Raw genomic sequence first — 23,680 nt, forward strand, 5'->3', positions numbered from 1 at the left:
TCTCAATGTGAAGAGCGGACAAGTGAGAGCAATCATCTTCAAAGACATTCCCTTAGAAGATTAAACACGTAGTCCCGTGACGTCTTCACTGGCCATGTTCAGAACATTTTCACATTTCCTCTTTGGAAAATTCCTCCAGGAATACTTTAGGAGCCAAAAATGTCATCATCTCAAGTATCTATACACTTCGCAGTTATCAAAATCAAATCTACCTCAAATAATAAATACGTACCCTCATTACAGATATTTAAAAGCACGTACTTACTGCAGGCTCTAAAGGAGAATTCCAAAACTTCGAAAGAATTCCAAAGCTCCAAGAGCCATTGCAGGAGCAACTGAATACATCAACAATCTTGTAAAGTAACCTCTTTAAAGAAAAAACACACTTTACACTTTACAAAGAATAGATTCCAGTAATACCATTTAAAAACCAGCTAGTGGTCAGGCACAGTGGCTCATACCTGTAAATCCTAGCACTTTGGGAGGCCAGGGTGGCCAGACTGCCTGAGCTCAGGAGTTCGAGACCAGCCTGGGCAATATGGTGAAACCCAATCTCTACTAAAATACAAAAAATTAGCCAGGCATGGTGACACGTGCCTTTAGTGCCAGCTACTTAGGAAGCTGAGGCACAAGAATTGCTTGAACCCAGGAGGCAGAGGTTGCAGTGAGCCGAGATCACGCCACTGCACTCCAGCTGGGGCAACAGAGTGAGACTCTGTCTCCAAAAAAACTAAATACATAAAAATAAAAAATAAAAACCAGCTAGCTATAAAGGAAAAATGCATTTTTTGTTATCCGTTTATAATCAAATATTTCAAATTGATAAATGTTGCAATTGAACAACATTTTAATCAGGAACAATCATCAGTCAAAATCTAGAACAGTACTTCTCAACTGCTGTCACACTACCAGGGCACTGCTATTCCAGCAACACATGGCAGAGGGAGCAGAGCCTGGTGCTTTTATCCAAGTTCAAGCTTTGACGTCAACCGAGCCACAGTGCAAATTCTTACCACTTACTAAGAGTGTGACCTACTCAAGTTACTAAACCAGACTTTCATATTGTCATCTATAAAGTGGAAATATTAATAGTACATATGGAAATCTTTGGAAAGACGAAGTGAGGTTATACAAGCCCACAAAGCATATTACTGTGGTACTTACAACACAGCAACCCCTCAATAAATGTCGTTACTATCAATTATTATTATTTAACACTTGGTTAATATAGTAGTCCCCACTTATTCCAAAGTCCCCAATTCCAGGACCCCCAGGTGACGCCTGAAACTGCAGATAGGACCAAACCCTATAAATACTGTGCATGAATTTACTTTTCCTTCTTTACAATTTCAGAGATAGAAGGTTCGTTCTTACAGCAGATCTTAGCAAACTCAGTGTAAGATTTTTTCCTCCCTTATTAAGTCTAGAACTTTCACCCTTTCCCTAAAGGAAGCACTTTACGACCTCTCTTTGGCATATCCACATTACTAGAATCACTACTCTTGAGATACAGGGTCATCATGAAGTAAAATAAGGGTTCCTTGCACACAAGCACTGCAATACTTTGACACCCTGATAACCCAGCCAGCTCCTAAAGGGACTAATGAGCCGGCAGCATCAACAGCATGAGACACTGGCCAAAGGGAGGATTCACATCCCAGGTGGAACAGGGAGGGGACAGTGCAAAATTTCATCATACTATTCAGAACAGCAAGCAATTTAACTCTTATACATTATTTATTTCTGGAATTTTCTATATATATTTTTGGACAGTGGTTGACTGCAGGTAGCTGAAATCACAGAAAGCAAAATGGCAAATAAGTAGGAGACTACTGTAGAAAGTCCTGAATATATTAGGAGGAGACAACAAAAATAATAAAGATGGACAGGAGTTCCCAACACACACCGTGGATCTGTAATACAGTGTCCAAAAAAGCAAGTATCTTCTCAGTTCCAGAAAAGCAAGCAGGTTAGAGCAGAGTTCAAGGCCAAAAGGTGTGGAGTGCTCACAGACAGTGCTGACAGCCAGACACCACTGCAGAAGTTTTGATTTGACCCACACTGGGCTGCAGAGAAAGACAAAAACATCTTTCTCCAGCCCTGCGTTAGGAGGCAGGAGGTCTTCCGGAAATATCCTGCTCACAACCAAAGGGGAATAAGAGAGAACCCCAAAGGCAAACAGAGAAAGGAACAGAGAGGCGAAAACTGGCCATGGCCAAAGGGACGGTCACAGCCGCCTCTGCACAGGTCCAGGTCTGTGTTCTACTCACCAACACAGATCTCCCCCAAAACTTTTTTTTTTTTTTTTTTTTTTTTTTTTGTGACAGGGTCTCACTCTGTCACTCAGGATGGAGTGCAGCAGCACGATCTCAGCTAAACTGCAACCTCAACCTCCCGAGGTCAGGTGACCCTCACACCTCCACCTCCCGAGTAGCTGAGACTACAGATGCGCGCCACTATGCCTTGCTAATACACATCTCCCTTTTAAACCAGCCTGTCATCTATCCAGACCTCACTCTGGGCCCCAAAATGACTCTGGCTAGCTTAAATGAAGATGACTCTTTGAGGCATGAAAGGGAAATTACACCTAAGGTGAGGATTGTAGGCCTGTCTGTCTGGCACCAAGACACCATGTTTGCACATGCTGAGACCACAAACTCCCTCCTCCCCCACTGCTCCCCAGTCACGGGTGTGACTGCCTGTGTCAGCTGTGCTCAAATTATTGGGATGAAGTGGACAGTCAAGACTGGGAAGTAAGTTGTGACCGGGTAACCACTGGCTTCATCTGCACACAGTGTTTCAGAAGCTCCTGTGTGCACATCAAACACATGCTTACAAGCACTTGTGAAAATGAAGACCCACTGGACTAAGGGGTAACGTGGAGAAATGCTAAAAATCCACTTGGAGAAATGCTAGAAACCCACTCTGCTAGCTAGCAAGTCAGATCAGTAGGGGTGGATGTCCTCCATCAAACAAAGGCCTGAAGATTTCAGTCACTGGAGCTGAGAAGCAAGATTCCTTCAACTCTCCTTATTTCAAAATAGGTGCCTCCTCTAAGAAAGAATGTGACTTCTCCATTTAGTGGCAGAATTGCAACAAAAGGCCAGCTCCTAAACTAGTGAGGATACTTTGGGAAAGCTAATTGATATCTGAGATTTAATTCCCTAATCTATAAACCATGGATCATAACACCAGCCTTCCCTACCTCACAGGTCAGTGGTGAAGACATAACAAATAATACCGTCTTACATTTGTAAGACACTTTATAGTTTTCTCAGGGTATTCTCATGCTATCTTCACAATCCCAAGAGGATAACAATGGTATCTATAACTGTATTATTTCCCCTGTCAATTTTCTCTTCGTATAGGGTCAGCCAAGAACCATAAAACAATATCAACATTCCAGCTAAGAACAGAAAACTTAGCAGTTTGTCAATAAAGGAGAATCAGCAAACCCAGGATGCCATTTAATCCTGCTGAGATAAAGAGGGAAATTCTTAAAGGGACTATTCTTCTTGGTAATCCTCTGATCTTTCTCCTCTAGAATCAATAGTAAGGCTGGGAGATAAGCAAAATTAAAGAGCAGTCATGAAATGATAAAGGCTTTCCATTGAATAGTCTCAGACTCCAGGACTAGCCAGGTCAAAGCCTCATAGCAGTTCTTGAAGCCTCACCCGATAGATCTCTAAAACAGCTACTGTCTGCACTCACTGCAATTCTTCCCCTCCCTTTTCATCCCTTATTCTTTCAACAAATATGAATTGAGCACCTACAAAGTGCTAGACACTGGTAAAACTATCGGGGAATAAAACAGACAATCTCTTTCTTCATGGGGTTTAGAGTTTCACGGTGGGAAAAATTAATTAAAACAACACCTAACTACACAGCGCCATTCCAGCAGAGGTAGGTATGGGCAATGAGCAATAGGTCATCTGGGCAACCAGAGAACAAGCAAGAGGCCCTGGCGGGAAGCAGCAACGATCTCAGCACCCAGCCCAGAGTCTCTTCCTGCAAGTGTGCCAAACAGGGATTAAGCACATGTTGGGACTCTCCCAGCTGCAACAGAAGCCACGCCACCAATCAGTCAGGGGCCAAGGGCAGGAGGAGGGTGTAATTACCCACCAAGCACCAACACTCTAGGCAGGCAACAACATGCTGTCTTCCAGCTGTGTGTGTATCGTTAGAAAAGAAATTAAGATGTCATTAGGAAGAAATTAAATAATGTGCATGTTGTCGTGACAACAAAGACGCAGGCTGCCAGCTCCTGCTCTGAGCAGATTGGCCACACGCAGCCCCTTTCCTGAGATCAACTCTACAGAGACAACAGAAGAGACTCTGCCTTACCGGTGTTCTTCCCCTTGTAGAAAATCTTCATGTCCATGAGCCCCGTGAGCTGGTGCGCCAGAATCTCCATCTGAGACCCACTGTATTTGGAAGCTCGGAATATGCTGAGCTGTGACCAGTCATCCCAGTAGATTTCATTCTACAAAGAAAACCTTCGCCCATTAACCCAGCTCTTTAGTTCTTTATTCCGATCCCTCTCTAAGGGTAAGAGCTCCCCGAGGCAGGACACAACTAACATTTATTGGCTGAATGACTGGCCCGATCAAGCTTCTACTTAAATGCAAAGGACAGCGATTTTATCCAAACCTCACCATATAACGCCACAGAAGAAACTGCCCAAAAGAAACTATCTGATAAGCATTCAAGTTTATCACAGGAACCCAACCCCCTCAGTTTGAAATCTGCTTCCCAGAGTTGGGGAGAGCCATGTTGCTCTCCAGAGTTGGAAAAGAACTGCAAGGCACTGTAGGTGGTGCAGAGCTCGCCGGAAGTCATCAGGGGATAAAGTGAGCAAAGCGCACAAGAAATGAAGACACCACCCTGAAATGAGGCTACTGACGCTGAGGGACAAACTGGGAATGTTCACGGGAAGAGCCTTCACTTTTAACCTTTTGAAATGTGAACAGCAGGGGAGCCTGGTCCCCTGGCGCCTCTGCCTGGCATCCCTCCATAGGACTGAAAATAAGTTATCTCAAATTTGGAAAAAAGGCAATCTTTAAGAAGTTAACCAGCTTCTCTGCAAAGCCCAGGGACGGCAGGCTCCTGACCTCATATGTCCTCACCCGCTCGAGATGACTGTCCAACGGCGGCAACAAACGGACTCACCTTAAAGACAGCAATGGCATAGGGGTGCGGGAGGTTGTCCAGGATGACGGAGCGCTGCTGGCCACTGAATGTGATCCGCTCTATGCAGTTCAGGTAGGCATCCGTCCAGTAAATCCACTGGTCGTCCACAGAGATGCCGTTGGGCCACTTCACATCCTCTGATACCAGGCGATAGACAGCAGAACCATCCATATTGCTCCGATAAATCCCAGGCTTCAGGTCTCCCCAGTCCGTCCAGAACATCACCCTGGCGGAAATGGGGACAGAACACATATCTCACCAGGACTAGAGAAATGGGAGCTCAAATACTACTCCAAAAAAGATCAGAAACCCCTTTCGAATGATCCAGCTGGTTATTTCAGCATTATTATAACAATATATAATGATAATACCTGAAACCACTTAAATTCCTTGACCTGCAAATCCCTTTACTAGAATTTACAGATAAAATCAAATTATGCAAAGATAATATACAAAGAAATGTATATGTTTGTATATTAAACCAAATGTTAATCAGCAGAGGAGGTGACACATTATGGTACATATAATAGAATACTCTGAAACCTAAAAAATCTATATGTGCTCACACAAAACTATCTTCAACACATATTAAGTTTGTTTAAAAAAGTACAGAACAGAAACTCTACTACAATTCTATTTGGCATGTGTGTGTGTGTGTGTGTGTGTGTGTTTCAAAGACATTACTTGTACATAAGTAAAAGCAATCATGAAAGATACACAAGATATTATTAACAATGATTACCACTAGGAAGTGTGAGGGTGAAGGGTTAAGAATGAAAAGGAAGGAAGCAAAATTTTTATCAACTTCTGTTCTCTCTAAATACTGTCAACCAAGTACATACATTACTCTTAGAATTTTCTTTGAAAAAATTGTGCCAATTCTCTATCATAAATGCTACGAGAGAGGAAAAGCCAGAATGTCAAATCAGGGATTTCCCTCTTAGTTATGTTTTCTTCAGTTAATGAGTTAATAAAAAGCACCTTTGCCTTCCCCAAGTGCACACTGATTGTAAGTAAGAAAACCTACACATGCTAGGAAGGCAGGGGAAAGATGGAATGAATTAAATGTTTGTACCATGCATAAAACTCAAGAGAAAGTTCTCACAATATCCAAGCAGGCCTATCTAGGTCTACAGAGGCTCTCTTTTAACATCAACTTTTCTAGGGAAACAACCTACAGATGCAAGACATCTGGATGCCTAAAGAGATTCTGACACTGGCTAACAAAAAGTGAATGGAGTTACCTGACCATGGTGACTAAGCTGTGGTCTCTATTAACTTTTCAGTTAATAGATCATTTCAACCACCATCATGAGAAACAGGTTTTTGTCCCACCGTCTGTGTTTCCATGAGAATCTATTATTGCAGCATTGGATGCAAGACTGATTTCCTTTTGGGGCAACACTTACCCCTCTTGGGGCACGAGGACCAGAGCCCTGGGATGATCGAGCACAGAGGAATTGACGATTGTGAGTCGGAAGTCGCCATCTGGATTAGCTACCTGACAAAAACAGGGGGAAAGAGGCTGAGACGGATCTGAGCTCCTTAAAGACCCCCATTGCCAAAGATGGCTCCTCAGCTTCTGCCTACAGACATGCCCCCTCCATGCCTGCCTGTTTCCCTGACCCGACCCATCTGGGAAACCTGCCCCAACTTCTAGTCACAATGCACTGTTCCTTCCTCTGACTCATGGGACGTTTTTCAAGTGGTCTGAAAGAGGAGCTAGAACCATGCATGCACCAGTTTCCAGGGCATGATGATCTGGACAAAGCAATATCAATAAGTAAATTACTCAAATAATAAGCAAATAAGCATTGACTTATTTCACCATCCCATGTCAGTCCACGTTCCAAGGCAACCGATGGCTCCACACTGCCCATAAAACAGATTCTCAATGTCACAGCCTTGCAATGAAGAGTCCACAGGTGGGACTCATATTCTTGCTCCTCTCCATCAGCCAGGCTGGTCATCTCACGCTTCTCTAAGCCTGATGCAGACTCACTCCTGTCTGCTCTTGCCACATCCCATCCTGGACCCACCTGCCCCACTGCTTACTCTAATCAAGGCATAACTCTCCTTCAAACCTCACTGCCAGGCCTGCCTCCTTTCCTAACTCTCTGACCCACTTGGACCTATAAGCATCAGTAGCTCTGCACCTTGGCTCATTTGACATCATTTTGCACCAACAGTATTTGAGTTGTGCAGTGGTCACCCCACAGCTTGTGAGAAGGTAGGTGCTTGTGACCAACCACCTGCATTCTTCTGGCCCCTAGCCAAGTGCTGACCACACGCAACTAAAGAAAGGAGAGAAAGAGCAATAACACGACCACCAGGGCAGCATTCAGTAGATGCCAGTTCACTTCTATCAGCATCCCCATGAGGTGGACACAAGATCATCCTCGGCTCAGCTCAGACATCAACTTCAAGTTACCTGCTCTGTCTGCCTATTCTAATATTGCCCCACTCTCCAAAAGTGCAATCACACTGCACTGTTTCAGAGTCTTTGCAGCAAGTATCACCAACAGAACTGATTTATTATTTTGCTTCCTCCACTAAAATCTAAGCTCTGTGGGAACAGGAACGTGTGAGTCAGGCCCACTGCTGTATCATCAGAACCTAAACCACATGTATCATGCAGAGAACCCCTGTCAACTGGTTGCATGAATAAATGAATCTCCATCTAACGCGTGAAGCAACTGAAGTTTAGAAAGCATAAGCACCTTGCGCCATGTTGCTTAGCTAGTGGAGTCAAGCCTACACCCGGGTCTATCTCCCAAGTCTGTGTCTTTCATCTTACAACTCCTCTTAGTTCTCTGCATCTCCCTGCTTCTACTGTACTTCCCACTTAACCCACATGCCATCTCTCCATGCAGAGTCAGTATAAAGAGGTGCTGATGCAGTGAGCTGAGCATACTACATGCCTCAAGACAATGATTTGGCAGTTTAGAGGTCATTCATTATCCTTGCCTTGGGTATATAAGGCGGGACAGGTTACTAGATAGCTACATTGCAGAGAAATGGGGATTAATAACGACGACGATGATGACGATGATGATACTGTTGCTATCACTCTAATTGACTAAAATAATACTAGACTATTATTGTTACAGTGTTATAATAATACCATATTAGGTTGATGCAAAAGTAATTTTAGTTTTTGCCATCATGTTTAATAAAAGTAGTAAAATAAAACAAAAATAATATATAAATAAAATAAATAAGTACATATATAAATAAAATAAAAATAATATTACCATTTATTGTTATTAGCTAAGCTTCTGCTAGTCAAAAGATCAACTCCCAGGTACTTACCCCCTTTTCTCTCCTCTCCAGAGGCTCAGCTGGTCCATTCTCTGGAAACTCGCAGGAAATTTCCAGAGTAATCTGACACACTGGCCCCTGCCTCTGTGTCAAATCTGGCTCAAAGCCCAGGTGCCCCGCCTACTCCCTTAATTAAGAACAGCACGAAAATACACATACCTCAATCTTTTTGAAGCCCGCATCTACCCAGTAAAGCAGCTGGCTGAGGGGTTCAAAAGCCAAAGCTTCTACTGTCTCCAGGCCAGAATTGATGATCACTTCTTGCCCTGTGCTTCCATTCAAACAGAGGCGCTGAAGAGAGAAAAGTCATAATAAATGCTAGGAACTGTTCAAATGACCGCCTGCCAAGTCAGTCCTATGAAGGGTAACCTTTATTCAAGTGGTAGGACTGGCAAGGGATGAGATGTTTTATGTTAGTAAACTTTCCAGACCCATGAAGCCGGGTTTTCATGAAAACATTTCTCAAATGTACTACATTTTTGTTTTTTAAGCAGGACAAAGAGAATTTAATCATATACATTACTCTGCATTATCACTATGAACACTGGTTACTAAATTATGCTGTATCGCAACAATAAAGTCGGAGATTATTGAGATGTATGAGTCTGTTTGCTTTTAAAAGAAGTGAAACCAGACTGCTGTTATATTTAAGTTCTTGTGTCTGCTTTTATACTCTTTCTTCCCTGTGAGGCTCTTAGCCATCAAGTGCTATTGTTGGACAGCTCCATTCAGCATCACCGCCATCCCCCACCCCAACCCCCTCAAACACCCAGGCACTGTAAGATTTCTGTTGGGTTGGGAATCTAGATACAAAGTTGTTGGAATTGCTTTTCTAAAAGGATTAAGCAGACAATGAATAACGATCAAATAGCTTTCCTTTAAATGCATGGGTTTGAGTGTATGGCTATCTCCCTGGCCTGTCCAGGGCTCTTTAACGCTTGCTTCCTGGTTCTTATCTGTGTTCAGAACAGCTGAAGTGGATAATTATGTGAGCTATGGGTAAGTCAAGCGTTACTGTATCATGACTTGGGAAGAAAGATGCTCAAGAGGCAGTTGGCACAATAGGGGGCAACTAATCATCCTACATTATTAGTCCCAACACCTTCCCAGCAGGCAAAGCAAGACCTCACTTTCAAGCACATCTGTGGATTTAGGGCCTTCTTTATGCTTCCTATATGAACAGATGAAGACAGAGAAAGAAAAATACTAACACAGAAGACTGGAAAGTTTTACCTGTTGGCCCTGAGATGAGCAACACTTACAAACCTCTAACGGTCCATTTCCATAGGCCATTCTGCATGAAGCTTATCAGGACGGGACAGTCATAATGCACAGCCCCCACAGTGAGGCCAAGCGCTGACTCACCTGGATGATGTCCAAGGCCAGGTCAGACCAATACAAACAGTTGTGCTCATAGTCAAAGTCCAGGGCCACTGCTGCCCGTAGCCCGCTGAGAGGCAGCTGCTCTGTGGCTCCCGAGGCCAGGTCATAGCGATAGATGGATTTCCGCACAGCATACAGGATGAACTCGTTCTCCTCTGCCAGGCACACAAGACACGTGGGAGGTTGGACCCAGGGGATGCTGAAGAGGTCCTAGCACATCTGACCTATTTGTTTCTCACACACAAACCTCAAATCCATTGGCATGTGGTGTGGACCCAGTGAAGAGCACAGAAATCAAGACTCAGGAGGTGCATAATGGAATCACATTTCCACCTCAGGCAAGTGACTTAAACTTCAGTGAATCTGTTTCTTCATCTGCAAGTGTTTTTACTTGTTACGTTTTTCTTTCATCTGAATCTCCCAATATGCATGCTCCAACAACCATACGTCTGGGCTAAGCCTACAAGTCTTCAAGTCACACTTGCCAACCTAATTACACCAATCGCCCTGTTCCCCCTCCTCATGTGACTGCTATCACCACAGCACCATCATCTTGTTGACGAGAGATCATTAGTCACTGAAGCCTTGTAACTAAGCTCTCTAATCAATGTGCTCACTTATTCATATTGTTTACAACACCATATGGCAATTACATCAACCTCTTAGATCTTCAAAATAATAATAATGCATTTGTTCTTGGCTATTTAGAAAATGGTGCACAACATCATCATCACAAAAAAATCTGTTTCTACTCAACAAATACAAATTGTGTACATATTGTGTACAACGTGCTTACTAAGTATTGGGCATTATTTAAGACTCACAACAACTGCCCGATGGTAGAACTACTGTTAACCAAATTTTACAATGAGAAAACTGAGACCAGAGAGGTTAAGTAACTCACCCAAGGTCACACAACTAGCAAGTGGCAGAACCGAGATCAGAACCCAGGCACTCTGGATCCACAGTCTATGCTTTAACTACTACACCGTGCTCTCTCTTATGATACAGACACGGGTGTGGATGATTTTTAAGATGTAGAAATGAAGGTCCTGAGTGCTGAAGATACTTACCTAACGTCAGACAACTGGAAATAGGAAGACTCAGTACACTCTCTTTTCCACTTAGGGAACAGCCTGGGAAACATCCAGATTCTTCCCCAGGAGTGGACACAAGCAGCACAACAGCATCTGTGTCTAAAGTGTGCCTCTTGACAGTGTGTTGCATATGGAACCAAGATGCAAATCTGAATTCTTTTGCTGCCTGCCTGGGTTAGCCATTCCTGCCCACTTCCTGATTCCCTACACTCAGTGACTTAACATGTACCTATCACCTTCTTTATAAAAGCTGCAATATAGATAATGCATCAAAAAATAAATCTATCTACAATTTGTAATAAGGTAAGTTTTCCTTCTTTTCCTTTGGTTCCAGGTCACTTTAGAAGTATCTATGCTACCATCACATGGTAACCTACCTCCCCTTTTGATTGTCAAGAAAACCTTCCCACTGTCATTCCCAGGGAGGGGGCCAGCTAACGTATAGGGATATGAAAGCTACCTTTGCAACAGTGAGCCTTTTGCCCCACATCTCTCTCCAGCATCTATAAACCTCATTCTGTCACTTTGGGTTATTTTTTTTTTCCTTTAAGAAACCAATACCCATAAAGTAGAACCTGAATCCAGAAATACTTGTTTTAGGATTATGTTCAGAGCAGCATGTGGCGTTCCAGTGGGCAATGTTTAACCTAGAAAAGGAATGGAATTCTTGGCTGGTCCTGGCCATACATGAGCACAGCCTAGGAATGTGTGTTTTCATAGTAATTGTAAAGGAAGAAAAATTCTTGCATTTAAAAAATCCTTCCAGATGCCCAGATTACCTCATCTTTGCAAAGATATTATGGCTCCATTAGTCCTATGAAAGCATCTTTTTCTTTCCTGGTATATCCCTGCCCCCTATTCCATGCCTTTTTTTCCTCTCTCTCTCTCTTCTCCATAGGAGGTGGCCCACAATGGAATGAGATTTCTCCACTTCATTCCCTGTTCTATCTTCTGGTAGAAGAGAAAACAGCTTTCCTGCCAGTTTAGATGGCTTTAAACAAGCTGTTTTGTCCCTTGTTGAATGATCTTCGAAATATTTATTACAAAAGTAGGCACTCCAGCCCCTTAAGAGCAATCACTCAAACCCCACTAACCCACGCCCTCATCAATAACAGCTCTTGTGAGGGAAATATTTGAATATTATCTGCTCATTTGTTGGAATTTGCTGAAGTGGTGGTTCTTTTTAAGTCTCCATAGTGAGGTATGTTAATTACTCTGGTAATGATGAAAGATTAAATTAAGGGACTAACGAGCTTAGCAAGAAAAACACCAGGGCAAGCTGGCAGCAGTAAGCAAAAGACAGGGCTGCCCTGCCCTGCCTGCGGAGACCACACGCTTCTTTCATGATTCATTCGGTGCTTATGGCTGTCCACGCAGACAACACCATCCACCGCAGATGGAAGTTAACTCCAGCCGTTTGCCTTCACCAAGAGGTATGGGCAGGAAAGTGGGCACGGAGGGAATAAAGAAGCTTTAAATGAATAAGAACTGGAAACAGAGTGAAGAAAAATAAGCAGCTAAGAGATTATTTGTCAAAGTATCATCATTTCATGTCTCTATTGTAAAGATCCCATGTGACATCACCACTAAATCTAGCAGAAACGTGTTTTAAAACACACTATACCTTTATAGCATATGAATCATTTCAGAGAAGTTTTTCTTAATTAGCATGCATAATGATTATCTAAAATAGTGAGAATGACATTTATTTGCCCTCTGGGCAATGTCCAATGAAGAGCATGGGGCTTAGAGTCTGAATTTCAACTTTGTCACTTACTAGATGTGTGACCTTAAGCCATTTAACTTCCTCTGAACATGCTTCCTCATGAAAAAGTAAAAAACAAAATTGATAATATCTGCTTCCCTGAGTTGTTAAAAGGGTTAAACTGGCAACACATAAAAAAGTACACTGAAATCTATAAAATTCCATTAAAATTGTATAGTTATTTTTATTATAAAATTAACACAGACTACTCAGCTACTTCCTAAGAAGCCACACGCCTCTTTATACTCAACTTGGACAAACAGATTAAGGAACACACGGAAGCCCGTGGGCACCTTTCTACCCCAGTGGATGCTGAATCAATATTTTTCAATTAACAAAGGGATTTCCCTCAAAGAAACTGAGCTGACACAAAATACTTTCCATTCCTAATAAAGGGTATGGCTATGCATAAGTTGAGTGTAGATACCAACCTTAGGGAAAAGGGGAAGCCCTGTGATGCTTGTGATGGCCATTGTTTTTCTCCACTCAATTACAGGACCCACAAGCTCAGACTTGGGTGAGATCATGACACTGTTGCAACCACGTCTCAAGAAATGAAAGAGAAGAAACCACCTCCCTTACCTGCCAGGGGACAGGGGACCACCTCTCCTTCCAGTCGCGCTTCAACATCTCCTCCGCTACAAGTGTCCCCAGAAATCTTCCGGTAGCTGTCACCCCACCCCAAGGGCAAGAGGTCAGAAACAGGGAAGAACAGTCACAAAGGCATCCCAGCTAGGAATATATTTACTATCCACGCTCAATACAGTCCATCCACTCATTCCCCTTTAGAACTAGAAAGAGGATGCTCAGTAGTTCTGAGTCAGTTCTGCTTATAACTAGACTAGGCAAGCCCAGACAATTTAGGGCACTGTCCTGGCCAAGATTTTTAAATATATCTCTTGAATACATTCCTCTGAAGATGTTTCCTTGCTAAAGTTGATGACTTAAGATATTCCTAGAGTTTCAGGGATGCTTACAGACTTGCAATGTTTTTCTCACTGGAGGTAGGAGAGTTTACAAATACCATAAGTTAAAATGTGGCCCAAACTACTTGTAGGCTGTTAACTTGCAATTGTACAATTTAGAGTATAGAGCAATCCAGATGGCCCTCTATGCTCTCTCGTTCCATGTGCAGACCCCTGAGAACCTGACAGGGAAATCTCTGTGATACATACCCTCTCGTTCTCCTGTAAGTAGAACCCACAGGGCAAGGCACAGGAAGGGAGTATGACTTTCCAGAAAATTCCGGATCTGGAACACAAACCTCTAATGACAAATCTTCACTCATCTTGAAACCGAAGTCACTAAAAAGGCAATTGGGCTTTGTTAAGGCCACTGTTTTATACATTTCAGGCATTCCCGTACCAATTGTGCTGACTTTACCTTACTACTTTTCACTTTTATTATAAGTTATTTAACTTGTCCCTTTAAAGAATATTTACTTTTTATATAAAATACATCTTCAAAAGAAGATTTATATCAGAACCACAGTTGGGAAAACACAATCATATGCCATAAATAGACCAAAAAAAACACAAATCATCATGCCAAATCAAAACAATATTAAATTTTAGCCAGATCCAGTTCCCTACTCTAAGAATCTGGACCTGCCCTCTCTGTTAAAAGGGATTAGGCAAATGTTACAGAATTACTAGTAACCAATGAGACTTTCTGTTTGACAGACTCTGAAGAAGTAAAAGAGAAATTTTAAAAGAATAACCCTTTTAAAAAATTATTTTGGGCCGGGCATGGTGGTTCATGCCTATAATCCCAACACTACGGGAGGCCAAGGCAGACATATCATTTAAGCCCAGGAGTTCAAGACCAACCTGGGCAACATGGTAAGACCCTGTCTCTACAGAAAAGAACCAAAAAAATAGCCAGGCATGGTGCTGCACACCTGTGATCCCAGCTACTCGGGAGGCTGAGCAGGGAGAATCATTTGAGCCCAGGAGGTCAAAGCTGTAGTGAGCCGTGATTGTGCCACTGCACTCTAGCCTGGGCAACAGAGCAAGACCCTGTCTCAGAAAAAAAGAAAAATTTTGACTAAGGGTTCAATGTTATTTAAGACTATGTCCACATACTAGCTAAAATCATCCTGTACTTTGAGATACAGTAGTTAGGTTCACGAGACCGCCTGTGATTTGGGGTCACATCTGCCAAACCTCCCAGCTTGATGGGCAGCATCCTGGAGTAGGAAGCAGGAGGCGTCAGTCGAAGACGATTCTAAAACGAGATGACTGTACTATGAATGTTCTAAGGCCCTGCCCAAGCTGTAAATTCTATAATTCAATGAATTATAGAACATATTCAAAGAATTATAGAACAGAACATATATTCCACATTCATGTGCTCTACCAGAACACATTTATTTGCTCTATTCAATTCAACAAATATTTAAGCCTGGCATGGTGGCTCATACCTGTAATCCCAGCACTTTGGGAGGCTGAGGCGGGTGGATCACTTGAGGTCAGGAGTTCTAGACCAGCCTGGGCAACATGGCAAAACCCCGTCTCTACTAAAAACACAAAAATTAGCTGGGCGTAGTGGCACGCACCTGTAGTCCCAGCTACTCTGGAGGCTGAGGCAAGAGAATGGCTTGAACCCGGGAGGTGGAGGTTGCAGTGAGCCAAGATCGCACCACTGCATTCCAGCCTGGGTGACAGAGTGAGACTCTGTCTCAGTAAAACAAAAAAGAAAAATAAAAAAACCCAAATATTTATTAAACATTTCTGACACGAAAAGTATTAACAGATACAGAGTGGCCTGTGTGCATTATATCATAATCCACATTTAATAATTTGTAAAGAATCGAAAGGCAGCAGTTTTGCCACTGGATCAAACGTGCCTCTTTCATTACCTCGGTTTGTTATTACTGAACAGCCACTTTAAATCTTTTTAGGAACCAGATAAAGCATTAGCTAATTACTTATTTGCCTCCAATAGCAAAGCACTCTTCCTGGGCACCTTTCTTTGACCACAGGTCATGACCTAGTGGACTCTGAAAGTACCTGGGAGGCCCAAGACCAGATTCTTCCCCTCCCAAAAAAGAGCAAAAGATTGCAAAAGGCCCCATCATACATTTAAAAGTCAACGTTGTCTCCTAAAACTTGTGTTTTAGTTACATGTGTGTATGTATCTACATATACACATGTAGGTACAGGGTCATAATAGAAAATGTATTATTTACTAGGGGTTGCAGTCAAGAATGTGAAAGCTGTATGACTTGGCAATGTCAAGAAATATAAGGATATAAAAGAATCTGCCACTGAAATCAGGGAACAGGGGCCGATAGCTGGGCTTCCCTGCATGGTCTGAAAGGACCATCAGAAAAAACCTGGTGTTCAAACACAGTTGGTCAACCAGTACCTGAACTAATGGAAAGATACTATAATCTCATCTCATTTCCTGACATCCATCTTGGGACCATTTTCCTTTTCACTGCCATAGTCCGATGCCATCAAACATCTCCAAGAGCCACACAGTTGGGCCGGCTGCCTTCCAGCAGCTACAGCAAGCAGAGAAACAATGGGGGGTGGAGCGGGGAACAGCCGATATCCATATACCCCTTAGCATTTCAGAGGGTCATCACCCCACGATCTCATTTGGCCTGCAACCCAACTCCATAAGGGGCAGAGGAGGTGGTTTGACTGGTCTATAATAAAAAGACTCCGCGTACAACCAGGATGAGCATCCAGCAGGTTCCAGCAAGGCAGATGGGGTGGGCATGGCAGACCAGCAGGATGCAGGTCAGTTTACCCAGGAGAGCACACCAAGCTCCATTTCTTTTTTGTTTTTTTGTGAAATTTTTTTTTTTTTTTTTTTTTTGGTGGGGGTTGGGGAAATGTAGGGCAAGAGAGAAAAGTTTAATGTTAATTGTTTTTAAACCTAAATGTCATGGGGAAAAAAAAAAACCCAAAAATTCGTTAGACTTTCTTACTTATTTTTTACTTAGTCTTAATTTTATTTTGAAGTACATGTTGGGGATAGGAAGAGGGGAGAGAGAGGTCACTATGATCTTTTCAGGGATTAGGACGTCTCCAGTCTCAAGCCGGTCTGAGGAGGACTACCTGAGGCCACCAAAGCTCTTAGATTAGATTCGACTATAATGAAAAAGTGTCTAAGGAAGAGCAGAAGGCACACAGCATGGAACTGGCATCACCGGGAACATCAGCCAGCTCTGTGCTTTTGCTGTTAAAGAGTCTGTGTCGCTACCTTGGGAGCACACACCTTTCTAAGGAAATGACTGTCTTCTGTGTTCTAAGCCTTGCTGCTCAAAGGGTGAATGTGCAGATAAGCAGCATCCGCATCTCCTGGGAGCTTGATGGAAATGCAGACCCCCAGAACTCCGGAGGCAGAATCTGCACGTGATTCATGCGCACCTTAAAGTTTCAGAAGCACTGGTCTAGAACAGAAGTGGCCAAACCTGGTTGGCCATTTTTGTAAATAGAGATTTACTGGATCACAGCCACATTCATTCATCTAGAGCTGCTTTCACGCACCCATGGGCACTGCCATGGGCAGAGTGAGGAGTTGTAATGCAGATCATGGAAACCATATGGCCTACAAAGTCTAGAACATTTACTGTATGACCATGTTTCAACCTCTGGTCTAGAACACATCAGAAGTTTCTGGCTTTAGTCAAGACAAGTACAGCTGCCCAAAGCAAAATCTAGTTCCTCTGTGCCTCGGCAACCACTGAAATATGAGTTGTGTATTTATATTAAATACCCATGGCACTCTTGGTGCTTCTGAATAAACTACAATGATTTCATGCTGAATTATAGACTGAAGTAACTGTCCAGGAGCTCTGAGATCCTGCGTACTCCTCCACTAGAATCCTCTTCCTACAGCTAAGTTCTGTTCTGATCATCAACTCTCCTCAAAATTCCTACAGCTAAGCTCTGTTCTGATCATCAACTCTCCTCAAAAGCCCCTGAAGGCTTCCTCCTAATTATAGAATAAGGTTCATCCCTTCTAAGGTCTCTCTGCCCTACTGTATTCTATCTTTTCAGCCTCATCTCCAATTATCATCCCCATGTCATACACCCAACAAGGCATCCCAGTTCAACTCCCAACCACACCCTGCTGCCTCTACACCTGCCTGTTGCAGCTACATGGTCTCAAAACACTGCTGTCTGCAAATATAGATGCTCCCTGAGAGCCCAGCTCAAACAGCACTTCTTCCAAAAATTTCCTGATTCTCCAACAGCAAGTCACAGCCCTCTCCTTCCCTTCAATAGTCACAATAAAAGTACCGGTTCCTGCTCTGAGGCACCTGCTCTCTTCCCCCTCCTGTGCCAATTAGCTATGCACAAGTCACTTCTCCTACTTTTAGCATTCGCAGCAGTGCCTTGGATATTTTGCTCAAGAAATAATAAATGATGCAAACACACACATACGCATATACACACACTAATATCCCCTTGTTTCAGATAAAGAAATAAATCCCCTCCAGGATACGGTCCTAAGGAGAAGGATTACCAACAATGGAACCTTCAGCAAATTTTTGGGTTACCCTAATAGAAATAAATCCCAGAGCTATCTATTCCTGAAGAAATGGCTACAGCTCTCCTAGACACCTCTACCACTTTACCTGGCTGTAAGAAAGAACTAAAGAAGACAACTTACATGAAACATGCCTACACAGCTCCTGGCACATAAAAGATGCTTCCTAAATAATTGTTTCCTTCTATTCCCTTCCTTTGCTCAGGGAAAGGGACCGTGCCTAGTCTCTTTCCCCGACACTACTGAGTGAATAAAGCATAACTCAGTCCCCAGTCATCAAAGAAGAACTAACCATTCATAGTCCTCCCGGGTGCAGGAGCAGTTGGACACGACCACTGGCCTGTCAAAGTCCTCTCCATTGAAGCATGTGGCATGGGGGGTCCTCCGTTTGAAAACAGTCTTGTGTCCCAGTAAACACTCATTCCCCCGCTCATCAGATGGTGACCACAGCTTGTAGTCATTCTCTGTGCAGGGAACTCCTAAGGAAAAAGGAACACAGCACGAAGCATTACAGGCAGGCCCATACGGGGTTCCCTGCTGTGCCTCAAGGTGCCCGGCCTCAACCCCCACTTCCTGTCTATCTGTTGCCACCCCACAAGCACACAGACCCTCCAATCAGCTTGCTTTGAAGCTGGGCAGCCCTGTGCCAATGAAAAGGATACCTGAAATGCAGACATTTGCCTGGAAAAGTTGGGAAGAAGCAAGCCACCTTTAGGCTTCTATCCAAACTTCTGAAACATTACAGAAGACATTACTGTAGAAACAAGTACCCGGAAGTGTTTCTCTCCTAGAGAATTGGCTGATTCCTTGATGAGCAATACCACTGGGGGCTAGTGTTCTCAGCCTGCCTCCTCGGGCAGTGACGGCCATCTGGTAGTGTGGCCCGAGGGCAATGGAGGGCTCGCTGGCCCTACTTGAAGGTACAGGATCTCTATGGAAAGAGGCTGGAAAATGCTAAGATACCTTGCACCGTCACTCCATCTGCCACATTCATCGAAATGTAAGTAGGGTGCTTTTTACAAGCATTCCAAAGTATGCCTATGTCTATGTTAGCACTTTTTGACTCTTATATATGTGTCTTCAGTCAGATTAGATACTACCTGAAGTCGATACACAACTTTTGATTCAATGCCATGCAACACAGTAAACTTATTAAACTCCTACCGACTCTAACGCTATCGAACTTTCCAGTAGGTGGAATACAAATACGCACAGGGCAAGCTCTTATTCTGAAGGGCTTTATAATCTAGTCAATGGAAGGTGAAACACACCGAGTGACAGACACAGAGTTATGAGTACACTTATGTTCTGGACATAGAGAAGGGAGATGTCTTCTGGTTAGGATATCAGCAACAAGTGTGTTGGATCCTGAGATATGAAAAGGATTTCGAGTAGGGGAGGCTGAATGGGTGGAGGTGAGAAGAAACAGGGCATTCCGGGCAGCTAGAATCAGGTTAGCCAAGGCTGAGAGGTAGGAAAGGGTAAGATAACGTGGGGATGCAGGGAGAGGATGCTGAAGAGTTTCACTTCTGCCTGCATACTTACACATTCTGTATCCAGACTAGCAGATCACGACTAGATCCTAGATGGCTTTGAGAGGACCCTGCATTGCTTGGCACACTGACTTACGGAAAGCCAGGCACACTCACTGAATACGTCCAATTGGCACTGCTGATTTGGAACTATGTTTTTCATTCATGTATTTATCTACATATTCAGCAGACATATATTTAAACCTCCTATGTGCCAGGAACTGCATGAGGAAACTAAGATACAAAGAATAACACCCAGTCTTATTAAGAAGAATTGAGCAAGCCCTCAATTACCTCCCTATGCATTTTGCTAACTCTTATGGGCCCATCTACCCCAATGAATCTCAAGCTCCTCTGAATACACAGTATCTAAGCTGGTGCTTTGCACATAACAGGAAGTCCATGCATACCCATGTGAAAAGGTCCAAGGAGGCAGCAGCTTACCCAAGGCATCTGTGGCATTGACCTGGAGGATCAGCCAGCTGTGGACATTCTCTTTGTTCGAGCCAAAGATGGTGAAGACAGTGCTCTTCTCCCCGGGTTCTGTGAGGAGGCCATACACAAACACTGGCTTCTCAGAGAAGATGAATGTCTTCCAGGTCTCCCCTTCATTGGTACTGTATCTGCCCAAATGGAAGTAAGAGAATCCTTGCAGTTAAAGTATCTAAGGCAAAGGCTTGGTTTCCATATAACATTCACCAGGAGCAGGAACCAGGGCTCCTTGGAGAAATGGCTGATCCCGGGCTAAGGCAGGGAAAGTTTAAGGAAATGCTCAGAGATAAACGCAGTCATCTCCAAAGAACACAGGAACCAGCCTGATGGGGCTCCAAGTGGCCGAATTTAGGAGAATTCAAACATAAAAAAGAAAAATGATGGTAACAGATTACACATTGAATGAAAATAGGACATGGGTCTCTAATGATACTAAAAAACAGAGGAGCAAAAGAGAAATTTTTTTCTTTCTTTTTTTTTTTTTTTGGAGATGGAGTCTTGCTCTGTCGCCCAGCCTGGAGTGCAGTGGCGTGATCTCAGCTCACTACAAGCTCCGCCTCCCAGGTTCACGCCATTCTCCTGCCTCAGCCTCCTGAATAGCTGGGACTACAGGCGCCCGCCATAATGCCCAACTAATTTTTTTTTTTTTTTTTTTTTTTTTTGTATTTTTAGTAGAGCCTGGGTTTCACCATGTTAGCCAGGATTATCTCGATCTCCCAACCTCGTGATCCGCCTACCTCGGCCTCCCAAAGTGCTGGGATTACAGGCGTGAGCCACTGCGCCCAGCCCCCAATTTTTTTCTTATATTAGAATGACACTTAATAAAGGTTGGAAACAATATAATAGTAATTACAGAAAAATTACCATTCTGTAATACCCACTGCAATAACTAAATCACACAAGGATCAAAACTGGATGCTAAAACCACGGGGTGAAAGTGTTGGGGCCAGGATGTTCAGATTGTCTGAACATCAACCAACAGACAAATCGTTCACTACAAATGGGGAAATAAAATTTTACAAAACATAATCTCACAATGAATGATCAGAGAGTCACAATCTTAGCTAAACATCATCAATAACAGGACAACTTAATATTAGGTGCCTCCTGAATAAAGCATTGAGAATAACACACCCTCTGAGTACTATTCTATATAATTGGACAAATCCAAAATGTGGGATATTCTACATAATAACTGCTCCAGATTCTTCAAAAAAATCAAGGCCACAAAAACCAAATAAATAAACAAAAAAGGCAGATAATGTGTTACAGATTTAAAAAGACTAAAGGAGTATAATAGCCAAATGCAATGAGTAAACAAATTCGCAATGCATAAATCCAATCCAGGGTTTACTTCAGGACTGAGTAAATCCCAGATCGAAGGGGAAAAGTGGCCATAAATAATTTGAGACAACTGAGAAAATATAGTCTATAAGTCATACCGAGTTCATGTTAATTTTCTTAGGCGTGAGAATGGCATTGTGATTATATAGGAAAATGCCCTCATTTATTGGAGATACATGTTTAAGTAGCTGTGAGGGAGCATGATGTCTGTAACTTTCTTTAAAATGATTCAGCTAAAAAATAATAGATGGATACACAGGATAGATAAATAGACCAATGATAGAAGTAGAGCAAATTGGCAAATTCTAACAATTTGTGACTCTAGATGAAAGTTTCATGGGTGTTCTTTATACAGTTTTTCCAACTTTTCCACGGTCTTAGAAATTAAAAAGCAAAAAAGTTGAAGGAAAGTATATACTGAGGAAAGTCTCCAAGACAGACTGTAACAGAACAAGGAAGCAAGTCCTTGAAAAACTAAGCAGCGTTTGAGTAACTGCACTGATTTTACACTATCTTTGGTATTGAAGAAGGAGAAGGAGAAGAGGGAGGGAGAGGGAGGCAAGGAAGAAAATCTGCCCAACATTTGTTTTATCACCCACTGAGCGGGTGAGATGCTTGACATGAGAAATCACTCAATTCAAGCCTCTTTAGAATCACAGGGCTTCTGGGCCCTTCCTAAATCCAAATTATATGCAAAACTTTTTCTTTCAGCTTTCTCACGTTTTTGAGATTTTAGTTTTACACCTTAGGATTCTAATACTTGACATAAATCTTTTCAAGACATCACTCAATCCAAACACTTCATCTCATATTGAGATTATTAAACTTGATTTGGCCAGGCATGGTGGCACATGTCTGTAATCCCAGTACTTTGGGAGGCCAAGGCAGAATGATCTTTTGAGGTCAGGAGGTTGAGACCAGCCTGAGAAACATAATAAGACCTCCATCTCTACAGAAAAAAAAATATTTTTTTTTAATTAGTCACGTGTGGTGGTGCCCCCTGTGGTCCCAGCTCCTCCTCTGGAGGCTGAGGTGTGAGGAATGCTTGAGTCCAAGAGTGTGAGGCTGCAGTGTGCCATGACTGCACCATTGCAGTCCCGCCTGGGTGACAGAATGAGACCCTGCCTAAAAAAAAAAAGAGAGATACTGCCACAAAAAGGCTAGGGGTTAAACCAACTGGTAGGGTTACAAGGCAGAATAATAAATGTCAGTGGGAGATTAAGTAATCTCCCACTACAAATCTCTCACAAGGGGAGAAATCTCACCTGGCAGATACACTTTTGGTTTAAGAAAATTTTGAAACAGATATTTGGATAAATTAACTCATTCAGTCTCCTTCTTGTAACCAGTGTCATAAGCTAAAGGTTTATATTACTTTTAAAGCAAAATGAACCAGCAGAGTCAACCTATTATCCAGATATGATGGTAGCCATCTGCCCACTCAGCGGTAATGCTAAAGTCCACCTATTTATACATTGCCAGGTTAATTCTCTTTAAGAGCTCCTCGAACCCCACATAACCTCAGGAAATGAATCACCTCATTTCTTGAGGGTTCCCAGAGGACTCTGACAATAACTCATTAATGAAATAACAAGCAGGTGCATGACCAAGCATAGCTTGTATCTGAAAATACACTACTCATTTAGAAAATGGTGCTCTTCAGAATTCTGGTGAAAAGGCTCTTGCCTTATCAACAGCAACAGTTAAGAGAACACGTATTTTGGACTGAACTCTGACCCCTAAAGGAGAACTTGTGTTGGTAAAAGTGACAAGAACCTTGTGAAGAAACAAAGTCATCTTTGCGTTCTTTTTTTGTATTTTTAGTAGAGATGGAATTTTACTTTGTTGGCCAGGCTGGTCTCATACTCCTGACATCAAATGATTCACCCACCTTGGCCTCCCAGAGTGCTGGGATTATAGGCGTGAGCCACCGTGCCTAGCCCATCTTTGCATTCTTAAGTTATAAAAGAGGATATAGGGCACTAAGCTTTAGGAATGAAGAATTCAAACTGCTCAGATAAAAATATAGACATAATCCCAGGGACAAA

At 42.8% G+C, this 23,680-nt stretch overlaps 1 protein-coding gene across 8 annotated transcripts in view; it reads right to left on the reverse strand.

The window, feature by feature from the left end:
- The window catches only part of SORL1 (sortilin related receptor 1), a 179,571-nt gene that overhangs the window by 67,901 nt on the left and 87,990 nt on the right, over positions 1-23,680 (reverse strand). For all 8 annotated transcript variants that reach the window (XR_002517258.2, XM_021926639.2, XM_021926638.2 and 5 more), the window contains 9 exons: positions 20,241-20,419; positions 18,557-18,743; positions 13,932-14,060; positions 13,339-13,424; positions 9,877-10,049; positions 8,671-8,802; positions 6,600-6,691; positions 5,170-5,416; positions 4,345-4,483 (listed from right to left, as the gene is read on the reverse strand). Coding sequence is in view for 7 of the 8 variants with exons in the window: in XM_021926639.2 (XP_021782331.1) it covers positions 4,345-4,483; positions 5,170-5,416; positions 6,600-6,691; positions 8,671-8,802; positions 9,877-10,049; positions 13,339-13,424; positions 13,932-14,060; positions 18,557-18,743; positions 20,241-20,419 (1,364 nt within the window). In the remaining variant the exon portion in view is untranslated. The remainder of the gene's footprint in view (positions 1-4,344; positions 4,484-5,169; positions 5,417-6,599; positions 6,692-8,670; positions 8,803-9,876; positions 10,050-13,338; positions 13,425-13,931; positions 14,061-18,556; positions 18,744-20,240; positions 20,420-23,680) is intronic.

Source organism: Papio anubis, chromosome 12, assembly GCF_008728515.1.
Source record: "Papio anubis isolate 15944 chromosome 12, Panubis1.0, whole genome shotgun sequence".
Taxonomy (NCBI): Eukaryota; Metazoa; Chordata; class Mammalia; order Primates; family Cercopithecidae; genus Papio; species Papio anubis.